Genomic DNA, 18,190 nt, shown 5'->3' on the forward strand with positions numbered 1-18,190 from the left:
TATTTGACCACTCTTGTAGGTTCACTGACTGTTTTAGATAGTAAATAAAATGGCTATACTTGTTCTGCGACCCCTGGTTCCTATCAACACCACTGTAAAGACATTATTAAGTCATTAACTGTTTTTCTCTTACAACAAAACATTTTACCAGTGGTGCCCAAACTTTTGCATACAACTGTCTTCCAAGATTTGGACAGCTTAAAGCAATGGCTTGGCTGCACACAAATCTCCAGCCCTTACCTCAAATATAGTCAATCAGCTAAGACACGCTTGATATCTAAAATCTGTCTTAATTTTGCACTAGAGCTACAACAGTAATGTAGCTAATAAATAGCTTAAAGACCACCAGTTTTGAACCACACAGATGCTTCAAACCATGTGAAGTTGTTAAGTAACTCTCAAATAGGTTTGTGTATGTGGTTTCTGGCACTGTATGACATTCCAAAGGCCTCAACTGACCCAGAAACACTGACCACAGAAAGGGCAAATTAAGATCAGGCCAAATGCTATGCAGGTTTTGTTACTGTGCCTTTAAGACTGATGTACTCTCTGTTCCAATTGGCTGATCTGTATTGTGCCTCATTTAAAAAGCAATATGGGCTGAAACACTACTTTTAACTTCAGTGTGAGTGGGCGGGGCTAAATAGCTGAAGACTGAATAGGGGGATATATGTAAATGTGTTCATGAATTCAAAACAGACTGTTTTCGTAAATCACATGTGTCAGGCTCCAGTCCTTGCAGGCCAAAACACTGAACACTTCAGCACACTGCCTTATTAAACACACCTGATTCAGCTCATCAGCTAATTAGCAAGGCCTTCATGAACTGAATTCAGAGTGGTAGATGACAGTAGACATTAATCTCCATAGTACTTTGGCCTGGAAGGTAAATACTGGAAGGTCAATACTTTCGCTTATTTTTATAGATAACAGTATGTTGTACATTGTCAGAAACCATGTAAGCAAGTCTGACAAGTGTTTGCCATTACCTTTGAGGTTGAGTTCAATGATTTACACAATGCTAACTGGTTCCATTCCAGAAGCCCACTTCAGACACCGGCCATGTCTTGGCTGATCAACTATATTTGAGGTAAAAGTGAAATGATGAATTTTTTAATTTGCTTTTTGGCTGAACTGTCACTTTAAGAAAAATCACAATGAACAGCAAATGAGAGAAGATGACGAGCTCCCTTGAGAGAATGCTGAGGTTTTCATTACAGTCCATTATAAGCTCTCTTTTTCTGTGTGTAACTTACACTAATCCACCGCACTTGACTATACAAATTCTCTCCCCCAAATACACGTTACTCACTGGGCTTTGTTCTATGAGTTGCCAAATGTCTCCACTTAAACAGCATGCAGTATTTTTGTCCTCATCATTGTGCAACTGGCCTTGAGTAACATTAGAAAAGTTTAAACAAAGTATCACTACGCAGTCAAAATAAACCGGTTTCCGTCTGTAAATTACACAATTGTGAGCAACGCCTGGTGATATTGGGCCCAAGAAGGAATGCAGAAAGATGTTGAAACCAAGCGTTGGTGTCTTAAGCTCAGATGAGGTTTGAAGCTTCTAACCAGACAGAATGTTCTTAGCCACACTGAGCCCTTTAAAACATCAACACGTTTCACTCAAAAAGCAGGCTGTGAGAAACTTCCAAAAAAAGTGGCAAAAAAAGACGTTATGAAGCCTTCGTCTAAATAAAGACTGGATGTCCGAAAAAAAGACACTTGGACCCTGACAGAGCTAACATCACACATCTGTCCACACTTACGACACATCACTCAACTGTCCTCCATCTATAAACACACTCCTGTCCTCTGGCCAAACACGCTCAAACCCAGCAAAATACTGGCAAGACGACATTACTAACGACCTCGATGTTGAAAATCCATTTCCTTTCGCCTGACCTTTGCTTGCCTAATCGGGAGCGGGCCGGATGAGTGAAATCTTCAGCTTCTTCTGATGAGCACTGACCAGACAGAAGACGTGTGCTGTATTATTACTGCAGTGAATGGTACATGCTCTCTTATTACTGCTTTCAAACTTTGTGCTCTTCATGCTGGATTGTTTATTAGCCAAATACATTTCTGGAAAAAAAATTCTGTGGTGCTTAAACAGTATAATATGAAATGCTATTAGGGATGGACCGATATGGGAAGTGTGGGCCGGTGCCAATATCTGATTTTCCATGTAAATATTAATAAAATGTATAGATTGGGACTAAATCTATCTGGATTAGCATTACCAATACTACTGTTGGGTTACAAATACAGTAAAACGAACGTTCTGCTCTTCCAGCGTACCATAAATATGCAATAAAATATCAGTTTGAAATATCAGTCAAAACTAAACATCCAATGGCCATAATTTTGTTTCAAGCAAATGTCTACTGATGCCACTATGAAACCAACACCATTCACCCCTAAACGCTATGGATGTAAAATCTCTGACCTCAGAACGATTCTGTTATGATTCTTTAGAAGACGATTCAATGTGATTCAGTGGAACGATTCTGATTTTTTTTAATACATTCAATGGACTGGAGGACTGATATTCCACAGTTGTGGAATAAAAAACAAAAAAATATATATATATGCTAAGCTTTTTTGAGCCTTTAGCATTTGAAATTGCCTAAAATGAGTGCATGTTAAAACACTAAAACATTATTATATCGATGATGATCCATTTAGAGCTAAAAGATTCATCGGTTTTATATCAAACTCGCAATTTTAAGTTTGACTAATCAGAAGCAACCAAACATCCATGTGCTGTGGCATTACAACCACAAATAACTGGCAGACTGGCACAATGTGTTAAGCACCCAAGCCTCAATACTCTGGTCTTCTTTGCCAAAAAAAAGGCCCATACCTCAATTTATAGAAAACAATCGCAATTTAAATCGTAATCGCAATATTGGTCAGAACAATTGCAATTAGATATTGTGCCAAAATCGTTGAGCCCTAGAACGATTCTAACATTCTATATTGGTGCATATCGCTGCTGTCGGAAGAAAACCTTGTATCTCCAAAATGGTAACTTTAGAGGAGAAGGAAAAAACCTACTTTATTTTTAATGTAAGTCAATGGAACCAGACTTTTTTCCAAGTAATTCTGGACCATTTCTTTTTCTCCATTCGTCATGAAATTTGCACACAATGTAAAGGGTAATGGGTATTTTCACATTATGTCAAAAATAGAGGTACGAGGTTTTCTTCCGACAACAGCGATATGAGGCAGCACCTTCAGACTGATGCACATATGAAGTATTTTACAGGTTCAGCTGAAACAGACAGCGGGAGATGGTTTAAGTAGCAGACGGATTAAGTACAAAATATGCGCATAACAATGAACAAGTAAAGCATAAGGCCTGGATGTTTTCAACGAAACAAACAGCTGAAGTTCAATCTCTGAGCGTGTTTACAGAAGCACAGAGTTATAGCAGCTTGCAGAGACCAAGCAGAATTGTAAATAATGAGAAGTGCTCTGGTCCGGCCACAACTACGCAGAGCTAAAACCATCCACTGTCCAGCGAAGCAAGTCGCAAGGGCAAATAAACAAGGCTCTAAGACAGACTCATTTAGGACAGTAATGTTTGTGGTGTGAGGATGACTCAACCTGTCATCAGCCAGCATTACACTGTGAAACCGCTGGCTTGTGTCAACCTGCACAAAGTGAGGAAGCTGATTATAATGGAATAAACACTTTAACCAAAAATCTAATTTACATAATTTTCCCCTCAACAGAAGACGTTTGGTGTAAGAGCAGTGGACCTAAAATGTCCAGAAAAATCAACTTTTATTTTTATAAACAACAGTATAAGAAATAACGTAAGCAGCTTGAGGCGAGAGTGCGATGACTGAGGCATGAAGTTTGAAAGCTGATAATTTATGGGGTATTTGTATGTTACTTTTTAGCTACGTTAGCCTTGCAGCACTGTGCACATTTGATTTTATCACTTAAAGGACACAGTAAGAGAAATCATACACACAGCAAGTCTTCCTGTCTGCAAGTTATGACATGGATTTTCATTTCTCTCAAGAAGTAAAAACAACCTCCATTATTATATGACATAACAATTCCCTCAGTGTTAGATCACATTGAAAACCTTCATAATGAGGCAAGATGTTTATTTTCAGTTGGTTTTAAATGTAACTTGATACATTTTTATCAAGATTAGCACATGTAGTGGCACTGACAAACGCTTAGCTACAACATATATTTCATTAAATTATTGGAAAGGACACTTTTTCATTTAAGTTCCACTCAGTTTGGCCAAGTACAAGTTATTCTTTTTTAGTCTTCCAAAGAAAACTTCCACACCGCTAAAGTTCAGTCTTAGAAGTTGGTTACATTTTCTGCCTCTAGAATCCAAGCAACCCTAAACACATTTAGTGATGTTGAGGTCTGGACTCTGGGGTGGTCAGTCCACTGTACTAAGAACACCAGCAGCTTCTTTATTTGATTGATTTATTTATTTTTTTAATCAGGGCTTCTTGCCATCTACACATCCTTTCAGACTCGCAGCGCTGAGTTGTCTTCTCACAGTGGAAGGATGGACAGAAACACCTGTGGATGTTTTCAGATCTGAAGCAACTTGATTTTCTCCTCTCTCTCAAAGATGAAAGCTTTTAGTGCTGTTTATCTGATGGGGAATGTTTTGGTGTCTACCAGGTCTCACAAGGTTGTTAGGAGTTTCATTTTCTCTGTAGCTTTTAATATTTGTCTTTTCATTTATTTTGCTTTGACTTTACCCTTCCTTACCCGAGTGGACTGTCATATCTAATCTCCTCAGAAATATCTCCTGAAAAATGAATAACTTGTACTTGATTTTCACTGGAAATCAAATAAATGAATTGTGATCTCTGACTTCTGCACAGCACTTAAAAATATAAGTAAGTCGCATTGCTGCTCAAAGGGGAAATCATTTTTCAAATTCTCTGCATACTTAAATGGTTAACATGTCAACAAAGTCATTCAGAGTGGTTTTGTGTGAAATGCTCTGCTCTAGCGTCATTTACAGAGAACTGTTCACAGTGGTGGTGATGGTAATCAAACGTCTGAGGAGTTTAACGCCTCTAAAATCTCCCTCACAGAATGTTATTACATGAAATGGTTATGAATACACTGTCTGATGCCTGACTCATTATTTTACAACAGTTCTGTGATAACCTTCTTGTGTAAAATCAATTTATTTGAATCCATTCATGGTGGAGGGATACAGAAACTTGTTTCTAAGGCAAAATAATCTCCTTTTCAGATTGAAAATATCTTATTATCATTACATATAAAAAACCTCAAAAGACACGTATAGGTTCACTGGTGGCTTTGGACAGTAAATAAAACGGTTATATTTGCATTGTTGACATTCTGACTCCTGGTTCCTATCACCACCACTGCAAAGAAATCCGAGTCTGTAAGTTTCTCTGCAAATAAACCATTTCACATCAAACCGCTCTGAACGACTCTTTATATCTCAACCACTGAATTCTACAGAAGTTCTGAAAAATCGGTGGAATCTCCCTTTAAAAAAATTCGGCATACCTTTCAGTCAGAGCAAGGCTGCGGTTGTGCAGGAGAGAAGATATCCGAGGGCTGTTTACTCAGTGAATGAAGACGTTCTGTCACTCAGGATTTTACTCTGCTGTCTGTCTGTGTACTTTATCTGTGTCAAGCACCAACATTTCTGCCTCAACCAGTCCAACGTCACTTTAAAAGCATCAGCGTGTCTCAGGCTTACTTTAAAAAAGCCTCAAACGCCTCACAACAACACCACGTCATGCTGTTATGTTAGCCTAGCCCGGCTGCCGTGTGTCCTCCAGGCTTTCTGAGGAAAGTACGTTTACAGTGGAGGCTGAGGCTGACGTAACATCTCTATTTGGCTTAAATTAGATCAAATATCAAATATATTCACCAGGCTTTGGTCAGGAAAATGACCCGAATTACCAAAACTGTGTTATTGCTGTACAAATGCCAACTTTGCGTTTTGTGTTGCCATGCAGCTCCCTCTGCTGTTCAGGTAGTGAAATTACAGCAATTTGACCGCAGCCATGCAAAACTGCAGCATCTTCACTACACTCAAAGTGCTGCAGGCAAAACAGCTGACATTACATCATGGCTTTAGACAGTGGCTGCTATCAACATGTGGGCCTGCAAGTGCAAGTAGGTCTTCGTGCCTTTAAAAAGGCCTCTCTATGAGACCGTCAACTGTCACTTATGCATGTGAGAGGCAGCCAACACAAACTAAAGCTATGTCACAACTGTTTTTGGCCGTTGGCAGTCTTTGACAGATGGTAGTTAAGGCCTGTTTAGTCCCATTAAAGATAAACTCTGCACACAAAATAATATTTTCACTGCTTGCCTACCATGGTGACCGTGATACTCTGACTAAACAAAGACCAGGGCTTTTCTTTATGTGCTGTAGAGCAGGTGTTCTCAGCCTTTTCCACCTCAAGGCCCAGCTATTTATCACTAGAAAGCATGAAGGCTCACAGGAAAAACAAAACTTTTTTGCTTAAAAATTGAGCTTAAATGTTCCCCGCAATATGTGACGCATATCATTGTACATAAAATATCAACAGATCGCGATAACATAAGCTTGTTTTTATTCATTATCTAACCCGCTTATCCTGGGGGAGAGCCTATCCTGGCAGTTATTGGGCAGAAGGCAGGAAAGACCCTGGACAGGTTGCCAGTCCATCAACAGGCAGACACATACATTCGCACTCACACCTAGGTGCAATATAGTCTTACCAGTTGGCCTGACTGCCTGTCTTTGGACTGCGGTTGGTAACCAGAGCACCCAGAGGAAACCCACACAGACGGGGGGAGAACATGCAACCTCCACACAGAAAGGACACTGGTCACCCGGGCAGGGAATCAAACCCAGACTCTCCTTGCTGTGAGGCAACAGCACTACCCACTGTATCACATACGTTTGTTTTTTGTTTTGGTTATCTTTTCTGCAATGCAATTCACACCAGTCACCAGTAACTGAGCTTCAGAAAATGCCTTTCTGGACTATTTTGCCATTCTGAAGATACCTGGTCACACAACAACTAAAATCAAAGTCAAAGATAATCAGTTTTCCAAAGTAAGTTTGAATACAGCACTAATCCTGACCATTGATCAGTTCTCCAAATGATGTGGAAATGATGATCTGGAATAGCATCAGCCTATTCCTGCCAGGTAACAGAGAAACAATCGCTTATGTTTTCTCTCTTTTACTGTGTTTGACAGTGATATGTCACAAAATTTGACTTAGTATCTTGAAATAATGACTTGTTTTCTCAAAATATTAACTCACTGTCTCATAGGGACTTATTTTCTTAAACTTTTGACATACAATGTCAATATAATGACTTATGTTTTACAAAATTTTGACCCATTTGTCAAAGTGATTTAATTTCTCAAAGTTTTGACATATGATGACGTCAAAATAATAATGTCTTGCTTATGTCAAAATAATTACCTATTTTCTCTAAATTTTAAATTAGTGTCTCAAATCTTTGACGTTGCATCTCTTGTAGTGTAGACTTAGTATCTTCAAAGTTTTATCAAATATATTGAAATAATTATTTATTATAAGTACTTATTACTCACATTCATTGGAGTTAAATAGTTGATTATTTCGACATAGTATGTTGAATTTTTTTGCACGATATTTCAAAATACTTCTAGATGTACTGTTTTATAAATTAGTATCCAAAATAGGCAGTATTAGCAGAAATGCTTAACCATTATAAAGTTTGCTACACTTGTTTGCTAACAAAATGGACTGGAGATATTTGACCTAATCGGGTAGGTCATTTTAAGAAGTGAGTGATTGTTGACCACCAGAGGGCGCCAGTTTTCTTCTCTTCTATCAGTCATTCACTGAGTCACCAAACCCAAAGCAGGTGATGCTTCACTGGATTAACAATTGAACAGAAAAACTGTCCACAATTATAAGAAGTCTAGCCACATGTCATATTTACTGTTAATACTATTACATATTAGAGTAAGGACTACATAATGTTGGAGCTGATTTGAGTCAGATTTTTTAAATATTTATGTGTTTATACTGCTTTATTAGATTTTATGGATAATATATTATAGTCAATGATAATGTAATATTGTATAATACAACTATACAGTTATAGCACAACAGCTTTAATTACAACATGACCTCATTTTAAACGTGTGTCTGCAAAATAAAGCTCTATATGATAGATAAACAAAACAATACAAAACAAAACAATACTACTCAAACCCTGAATGTGGTCTGTCCAAGAGTGGAGAAAGTTGTTCATGTCACGTAGTGAGTATGACGTACGGCTTCCTGTCGACAGGGTCAGCTTCTAACTAGCCCACATCTGGCCCAGGACAAGCAAACGGTGCCAGCACTCCCCTCCCTGTAGTGTCAGTGCGGCAGAAGAGGTCAGGGGAGAAATGAGGAGTAGCATTACACAAGCGGTGAGAAATGCTCATCCAATTACTACTGCTTGTTTAGCACGGCCACAGGATGACATAGCCACCAAATGCAGCTGGGTAGAGGGCAGACTGAATGAGTGCTTGTGCAATTAAGATAGGCATCAGGCGATATAGAAAACAGGAAAAAGACTCGATCAAAGAGCTGGGGGATAAAGATGGCCCATGCAGGTAGCCTATTCTGCGTATGTGTATGTGTGCATGAGTGTCTGTGACAGAGAAGGAGGACAGACAGATTATTCAAGGTGAACTCTATCGTGCAAAACATCTCAAATGCAAAGTTTACATGACAACGACGAAAATAAGGTAAACCCTCCAAAAATGCTTAAGCTTGTGTACCTCTCGTGCATCACAAGATCCATCGATATACAGAAAACAAGATTAAAGGACACAAAAGCACCCTGCCATGGCCAGCATGGTTAGGCTGCATATATCACAAAACACAGGATTTCTGAGGGAAAACTAAATTGATAGACGTCTCTTCAAAAAGACAGCAGCCCATATCGAACTAAAGGCCAAATCAGTGCTATATAAAGGCCTTGATGTTTTTTTGACTATGACTACAACCAAAAGCATGTGCCATTAAACCCAGGCATGCTGCTTTTTTATCTTTACCTACACAACTGCATTTGAGCTGCAGGTGAAATACATCACTAAATATAATTTCATCCACATACTGTACTTCCTAAGAGGTTCTTCACGCTCACAAATCTCATATAAAGAACCATCCATTAAATGGTTCTTTAGGAAACTATTTAACGGTTAAAGTACATCTATAGTACATGCAAAAGTCAGGAAGCCTTCATTTTTAAAATCTCAAAGTAGAAAAAGCAGGACTTTCCAAAACTGGACTGACAGTGATTGACAGACAGAAGTAAATTGGCACTCTTATCATCTATGTAAGACCACCAGAACTGTCACCATCAGACAAACAGCACTTAAAGCTTTCATCTTTGAGAGAAAATCAAGCTCCTCTCTTGGTTCAGATCTGAAAAATAAAGTGTTTCTGTCCATCCTTCCACTGTGAGAAGACAACTCAGCGCTATGAGTCTGAAAGGAGCTGTCAAGATGCCTTTGCAGAGAAAAGGACTGACCACCTCAGAATGAATGTGCGCACTGCATTAACTGACCAATGTTAGAATCAATTACAATCAGTTTTAATGATCAATAAATAATCAATGTTTTGGCCAAAATAAATTTTTGAGCTATTTTCTAAGCAAAATAAAGGCCTGGTGTACTGTTTTTAGTGTCTGCATTCTACTACTGTGTGAATACCAAAATAATGGAATGATGCATGAAATTGTTTCTTTTTTTAAAATATCAAAATTTAAATGCATTGTTTTGAGGATCTGCAACCCAGAAGGATAAGCAGCTTAGAAAATGTGTGTGTGTGTGTGTGTGTGTGTGTGTGTGTGTGTGTGCATGTGCGTGTGTGTGTGTGTGTTTTGAGGATCTATTTATCTGCCTGTCTACACCCTTAAAAATAAAGGTTCCTGAATGGTTCTTGGCTTGGATGTACAATTCTATAAAAGAACCTTTAACTGGTATAGAAACTTACAATATGCGGAAGTTCTTTAAACCTTAAAACTTGCACTTGTTGCATCTCATTTACAACAACAGTTCTTTAAAGAACTGTCCATTAAAGGTTCTTTTCTGGAAAGTGGTTCTTCTTCACTCTTAACAAAGATCATTCTCCAAGGGTTCTTTAATAAAGGGTTCTATATAGATCCATGAACATTGCATGCTTATGGTTCTTTGCATGGTGAAATCGTTTTTCAGATTGATGGAGAATGTGTTGTACACAGTTCTGTAGAGAATTTTTTGTAAAAAGGGCTCTATAGAGCACCAATAAGGGTTCTTCTATTGTTATGATGTCAAGCTTATAACAACAGAAGAACACTTTTTGGTGCTTTATAGAACATTCTCAAAAAGGTGGTATATAGAACCATATAGAACACATTCTCTATAAATCTGAAGAGCCCTTTAATGATGCAAATAACCTCATCATGCAAAGGGTTTTTTCAGAGGTCACGGTTCTATGTGGACCTATTTTCTTTACTAAAGAACCCTGGAAGAATCGTCATTTTTAAGAGTGTAGAACCATTTTCAAAAAGGTGTTATATAGAACCATATACAACACATTCTCCATCAATCTGGAGAACCATTTCACCAGGCAAAGAACCATTTAAGCATGAAATGGTTCTATACAGAACTCATGCTTCTAAATAGAACCATTCCCTTTACTAAAGAACCCTTAAACAACTATCTTTTTAAGAATGTACAGCATTGCTCCAAAGAACCCTCTTTAGGGGGGTTAGAATGTAACGTAAGGACATGCGGGGGTCACTCTTCTCCTTAGCAGAGATGGCAGGAAGTGTTAACTGATCTGAGTAGAGACAGTATTTTAGGGGAATGTGGTGGGAGGTCATGTCGGGGGACAATGGCCCCGTTTGTCACCCTCAGGTTTTGTATTATTCCAAACAGACTCCCCACTCTCCTGGGGCCAATATGCCCCCACTCCCTCTCTCTCTCTCTCTCTGTAAATGTCTCTCTCCCGTCCCTCTCTCCCTAACATTGCGGGGTCAAACAGAAGCACTAGGGAGAGGAGGGGGCGGAGGGGGCACAACAAACAAACAACCCCGCAACGACGTGTGTGTCAGGAGCAGGAGCCGCATCCAAATATGCTGAACACATTAGCTCCATAGGGAGGGGGCCACCCACCTTGACCCTGCCTGACCACAGAGCCTCCCCCATGGACACGAAGACCATTCGGCGCTCCCTCGGAGCCTGGAGTTTACCCCCAGCCTGCTACAGGAGAGTAATTGTGAGATCCTGTTTCATAATAAATCTCGGCAGCTCCTCATGTGGTGAGAATGAAGAGTAGGAATAGGCCAAATGGGAAACACCTGTAGGGGACTTTCGTCTGAAGTGCCCACATTAGATCTGATCATGTTAATCTAATCTTGCAAAACAAGCCATCCACTTCAAAATCCGCAGTTTATTTATAATTATTAGAGCTATCACACTTTATCAATTATATAAAAAACATTTTTACCTTCTAGAGAAATCAGCAACCATTAGTTGGCAGTTTGTATGATGATAATGGATATTTTCAGTTCTCCAACTGCCCTATTTTTTTCATTATTTTTGGAATCTTTGTCAGGCTCTGCATGGCTTGTTGTCATTCTGTTAAGTCAGTTTATTTGTTTTGCCTTTAAACTGATTAATTCTCAAAATAATTAATTAAATTAATTACTCAAATACTAATATATATGACACTGACAGCCATAATAATTATTAACTGTCACATTACAGTCATGGGGAAAATTATATGGAACTAAAGCTACTTAGATGTTGGGCTATGTGTGTTTATTACTATTACTATTACTAAATAATACTAAGATATTGTTGGATTATGCTTAATTTAGGTTAATGTTACTTAGGTATTAATGGATGTATGCTAAAAATAAATTAATGTTACTTAGATATTGTTGGATGTATGCTAAATATAAATTAATGTTACTTAGATATTTCTTTATGCTGAAAATGAATAATATTACTTAAATATTGTTGTATGCTAAATATGAATATATGAATAAACATTGTTGCATGTATGGTGAATACGAAAAATGATACTTTCATATTGTTGTATGTGATGAATATGTGCAGAATATCAATAAATGTCATTTAGATATTGCTGCATGCATTGAGTGTAAAAGGTATTACTTAAACATTGTTGTATGTGATCAATATAAATAAATATCACTTAGATATTGGTGCACGTGTGCTGAATGTGAATGAATGTTATTTAGACATTGTTGTATTTTTGCTGAATATGAATAAATATTCATATTCCTAAATGCTGGATGTGTGCAGAATATAAGCCAATCATTTGACTAACGTGACAATCACTGTGAGTGTTTTTAAAATCAAATGCATCAGTAAAGCTCACAGTAAGTATGGATTTCTTTTATAAAGTAGGCAGTAGTTTTGTTAAGCCTTACTTAACTGCATGTCCTTTGGTTTTGAAGAGGATCTGGAACCCCTCGTCTCTCAGCCTGAACTGGAAAGTTTGAGAAATAAAGTGGAAGAGAAGACTGATTAAAATTCAACATAGACAGCTCATTATCGACACAGGTTGGTAAGAGTTTGAAACACTCGGTAAGTAATGTTTAAGCAGATGCAGAACTCGGTGAGTAAACAAATGTTGACAAACATGTCAGCACAGATATGCAGACAAGCAAATGAAAGCAATAACGTGAGTCAGAGTGAGTCATTCTAATGTTCTGTTCTAACTAAAAATTGTTCTACATTATCAGAATAAATTTCAAAGACTGAACTGGGCCATGGTGAGTATTATTCTGCTCTCAGTATTACTATAATTATCATTCATTGTCTAACTGCACTCTTAAAAAAGAAGGTTTTTCAAGGGTTCTCTAGTAAAGGGAATGGTTCAGTTTAGGACCATGAGTTCTATACAATCTCAGAAATAAAGGTATGAAACTGTCACTGGGGTGGGAGCCTCAAGGGTACATCTCAGTACCTTTAGTCAGGGAGCATAACTGACCATAATCCATTGAAACTATATTTTCTAAGTTGTATTGACTCCACACACCCCGTCTCGTCTCCAGGCTTTTTATTTTATCGTTCTGTTTTAAAACATTCAGTTATGAAAAGGTACAAATATCTACTTTTCACCTGGAAAAACTTATTTAAGGTTCACAATCAGACCTTAAAACCACTGTTGTACCTTTACATTTACATTGTTTGTACCTTGATGAACAAAAAATGTACCTGCACAGAACCTTCATTTCTAACAGTGTATAGAACCACTAAATGCTTAAATGGTTCTTTGCATGGTGAAACTGTTCGTCAGATTGATGGAGAATGTGTAGTATGTGGTTCTATACGGCACCAAAAAGGGTTCTGCTATTGTTATGATGCTTTTTGGTGCCATACACAACCATATACAACATGTTCTCCCTCTATCTGAAGAACCAAAGCTGCTCAGATGTATATGTATGCCATGATTTCATCACATACGTCTTACTGTGTGGTTATATAAACAGGCTTTCATTTGCTGGACTTTGATATTTTGTAACATTTTCATTCTGAAAGCTTACTTTTAAGCGCAAAAAAACAATCTCGCCCCAGAAATACTTTACCAGTTTATTACAAATCAGGAAAACAATGGAGTGACAAGCAGGACAGCAGTAAGAGAACTGTGGAATGTCCATGGAGAGAACAAGCTTTGGTCAGTCATCTTTTACAGTTAAAGGCGTACAGTTATGGAATGTATCACCTTCAGAAATCAAAACACAAAACGAATTCAAAGTTTTTGGCCACGCTTTATTTGGATGCTCCCCTATAGATGATCTACAGATACTTAAATTATTAACAAACTTTCTAGTGATAGCTGATTATCAACAACATTACGGTTAGGCTTGGGGTTGGGTGTAAGTTTCACCTTGAGGTGGGGGTTAGGTTTAGGGTTTGGGACAAATCTATAAATTTAGAATCTTTCAAAAACAACTTCAAGTTCAGTTGCATTGAACAGGTATTTGCACGTTAATTAAAGATTGACTGAGCATCTACAGTGGACCATCCAAATAAAGTGTTACCAAGGTTTTTAATGTAAGTGAAACATCAGCTGAAACAGAAACAAACCTGTGAACATTTTGTAAGTTTTAACTGATATATATTCATATACTCAAATATAATCATATAAATAGATATGCATGTTTTATGCATTTACTGTACATGCTGTGTTATTTATTTATTTTCTTCCATTTAAAAGCCTAAACAGAGACTGAGGCTGCGAATTAGCTTAAGCTAGACGCCCTATAAACGCCCTATAGATGTGCTGCATTTTATGTAACATTGTTTATCTGTATTGTCCCTTTTAAATAAATTAATAAAGTAAATAAAATAAAATGTCACCATGCAAAGAACTGGTTCAACATAGAGCTCATGGTTCTACATAGAACCATTCCCTTCACTAAAGAACCCTTGAAGATGAAATGCATCTTGTGAATTGAATTTAGAAAGTGTTAAAGTAGTGTTAATGGAGAGTTAATGAGGCTCGTCCAGTCAGTCACGTCTGCTTTTGCAATCATGATTTTTTGTGACGGCGCAGTGGGCGTGGCCACGCTTCCGCGCACGAGCGTTATTTAAATAAGGAGCACAAGCCGTGACTGGAGCAGAGAGGTTGGAGAGCTGGTCTGAGTCGGTCTGTATGAGCAGTCAGGTTGGGTCTAACCCGTGAGGACGGAGACGAACCGAGACTAAAAGTCCACAGGTCTCGTTCAGCACTTCGGAAAGAGAAAAACCAACAGCAGCGCGTTAAGTTCGCTCTTCTCTTTTGAACTGATTTACCTGGAGGAGGTGGCCGCGGCGCTGCTGTCTGTCAGCGGAGATGGCGACTTCAAACAGGCCGTTAACGTCTTTCTTCATCGAGGACATTCTGTGTTTGAGGGAGCAGAAAGGAGAGGAGTCGAGCAGCGCTGCGACCAAAAACAAACCCCAGAGCGAGGCGACCTGGTCCGCCGACGGTGAGGAGGACGGCGCTCTCCTGCTGGCTGTCACAGCCGCCGAGTCAACCATGAGCCGCAGAACAGGTAGGCGACACGGTTCTCTCAGAGAAATGTATAGAAAATGATGTTGTCTATGGTTAAAAGTGGCGCTGTGCTACATTGAAATCGTATACTCAGATTCTTACGCTAACGACAAACGCGTGGTTGTAACTTTAGCCGTTAGCGACTTCACTTGAAGGGGAAGTTCACCGATTTTTCAAAAAAAAAAATCTGCCTGATGAAATGGTTAAAATGTAAACAAAGTCATTCAAAGTTGTTTGGTGATGCTCTTACAATCAGAATCGTTCACAGTGGTAGTGATAGGAACCAGACGTCACAGAAAGTAATTAAATGAAATGGTTAGATGTATGTCTGACAAATTTTTATGACGAAGTCTTAGCTTTAAAATCGACTTTAATCCAGTCATGGCGGAAGGATACATGCAGGGCGTTGTGAGGCAAAATAGTCCCCAAAGAAAACTTATTTTTTCAGATTTGTGACTATTTCACGGTCATTACATAAACACTCGGACACGTGTAGGTTCACTTGTAGTTTTCGATAGTAAATAAAATAGCTTTATTTGTGTTGTAGACAAAAATCACCACCACTGTAAAAAATCAAGAGTCTGTAATTTTCTCTACAACGTTTACATCTAAAAAGGACCGAACTCTTCAGAAATTTCGAATATTCTGTGGAACTCCCCTTTAAACTGACGTGCTACCTTTCCCAGGCTTCTCGTTGGTCCCAATCTGCTTTGTGATAAAGTCCGTTGTAAAAAGGCGCTGAATTTGAATTTTAAATATTTAAATTTAAATCACCTCGAAGGTTCTTTAACGTCTTTAACGGTATTGTTTCTGTTCTATTACACCAGAACATTCCATGGACGGTTCCCAGGCTGCCAGCCCCAGCAGCGGCGGCGCGAAACAGAAGCGCTCGCGCGCCGCCTTCACGCACGTGCAGGTGCTGGAGCTCGAGAAGAAGTTCAGCCGTCAGAAGTACCTGTCAGCGCCGGAGCGCGCGCACCTCGCCACGGCGCTGCGCCTCACGGAGACTCAGGTCAAGATCTGGTTCCAGAACCGGCGCTACAAGACCAAACGCAAGCAGCTGGCGTCCGAGTACGGCAGAGACTGCTTCCCCAAAGCGGAGATGAGCGCCGTGGCGGAGGAGGACTTGCTCAGGGCGTCTCTGTTGGCCACCGTCTACAAATCTTACCATCCGTACCGGCCTTGTGTCTACGATTTACACGGACTGGGCGTGTGGAGGCCAACAGTGTGGTGACAGGGGACACTCGAGACCTAATATCATGCCTAGTCATGTAGCTCAGTGTTTCCCAACACACTCCTCCTGGACCCCCACAGTTAGTCAGAACCATACAGCAGTACTGGAAGATGGGATGGAGCAGCCAGTCAAACTGGATTTGACTGTTTGCCGTCATCTACAAGTCTTAGCACCTCAGAACTGTATGTGGAGGTGACAGGGACGCACAGGGATGGTTATTTTTATAGCCTACGTGTTTTAAGTGTTCCAGCATACTTGAATCAAACTGTCTAGAACATTGAATCATTGGTGCTGCTGTACAGGGAGACAGCGAAGATATGGACTGTTTGGGGTGGGTTAGTAAACACTGATGTAGCTATTACAATTTAATATAACTTGTACAGCTTTGTATCCGTGAAATAAACCTATGTTTTTCAAAATTTGATGCATTTTTTTCATAAGCAGTACGTCTTTAAGTCTGTAGCATGTTGGGACATAGTTAACACTATGAGGCTCATCTTTTTAATACGATATTAATAAGAGTGAATTTCCAAACATAAATTTACATACAATAAATGTACAAAACTAGCCAGCGCAATGATGGGCCTCCTGGGCTCGATACCTTAAAACAGTCCAGCTATATGGTGGTGATTTGTCATCTCAGTTTCAGTTTTGTCAGAATTAATTTTAACTGTTTTTTCAGCTTCTTCACTTCTGTTTTAGGCTTTTGTCGTCACCTAACCAGGCTTAAGTCATTCCCATAATGTCATCACTCTCCAAAAACCCCCTCTCAGGCCTAGCGTAATGAACTTCACTGAGGCGGATGTTTTCACATTAGTGTAAATCATTTCATTTCCAATCTTCCTCCTCGGTTCAACAAAGGCTCATACTGTACTTAAACTCTTGTAATAGTCACAAACTGTACATGCCGATAAGAGCAGATATGGGCTCTTTTTTGTGAAGCATGCGGGCTTTCTAAACACTGAAGTTCATGATTGCTGCAAGAGATAGCAATCACAAGTGCCCCTATCATCCAGCTCAACTTCGGTTGGATTCAACATCATGATGTCTTTAACTGACTGGACTGAGGGTGGTACATTGTCTGAGAGATAAAGGTGCTGCAGGAAGCATGACTTGGTTTACTCGGCTGAATGATGACATTATCAGTGCTGAGAACGTGGTTTTGAGCAGAGCTGGTTCTGCCACAGCGAGGTCAAAGTGTCCAGAGAAGTGGATGCATTCATACAGTACCTCAAATGTTGTATCAGTTTCTCTTTACGATGATAATGTTCATGGTGAAAGATTAAGCTCAACTTGATCATTAAATAACAGTGAATTGTGCTATTTTTTTACTGACCTTTAAAGAAAAACCACAGACGTTATTAGTCCATTGTATCCAAAATGTACTTTTCTTAAGTAGCAGCAGAAACTCACTGTTCCTCCACCTTCTTTAAAGACCACTCAAGCATAGCCAGACCTCTTTAGGGGTTTCTAAGTGCCTAAGTGTCTAAGCAAACTGCCTATATGAATGAGTGTCCACTAAAGCTCCATTATAAGCCTGTGTATGAATGACTGCATTGTCCCTTAAATATGCTGTTTGCAGGCACCCATTAATCAAGATGACACTACCACCATGTCCCATTTGGTTTTGATGCCGCGAGTTTGATTGATTAGACTGTAAACCGGAGCTGAGTGTAAACAAAGTGCTCTACTTAGGGATACACACTAAATGTAAAGGAGGTGCAGCTGTGACTTAAAGAAAGTTGACTTCAAACTATTTATTAAAAATAATAAAAGAAAATATCATTTATTTTAACCGTTCCACCCTTTTTTTAATGATTATTTATTTTGTTTTCTATTTTATTTTGTACAATGTTTTATATTAAAAAGCGAAA

At 39.0% G+C, this 18,190-nt stretch overlaps 1 protein-coding gene across 1 annotated transcript; it reads left to right on the plus strand.

Moving 5' to 3' along the window:
- Positions 1–14,668: 14,668 nt before the first annotated feature.
- Positions 14,669–16,735, plus strand: nkx3-1 (NK3 homeobox 1). Its single transcript, XM_036578000.1, has 2 exons — positions 14,669–15,083; positions 15,910–16,735. Exons 1-2 carry the CDS (start codon positions 14,882–14,884, stop codon positions 16,314–16,316), a joined length of 609 nt encoding a protein of 202 aa, XP_036433893.1. The 5' UTR covers positions 14,669–14,881; the 3' UTR covers positions 16,317–16,735.
- Positions 16,736–18,190: the final 1,455 nt, after the last annotated feature.

This window comes from Colossoma macropomum, unplaced genomic scaffold (assembly GCF_904425465.1).
Source record: "Colossoma macropomum unplaced genomic scaffold, Colossoma_macropomum, whole genome shotgun sequence".
Lineage (NCBI taxonomy): Eukaryota > Metazoa > Chordata > Actinopteri > Characiformes > Serrasalmidae > Colossoma > Colossoma macropomum.

Coding starts and splice junctions, on each gene's coding strand:
- nkx3-1 (XM_036578000.1), top strand. CDS start 14,882: ATGGCGACTTCAAACAGGCCGTTAACGTCTTTCTTCATCGAGGACATT. Junction 15,084..15,909: donor AACCATGAGCCGCAGAACAG/GTAGGCGACACG, acceptor CTATTACACCAG/AACATTCCATGGACGGTTCC.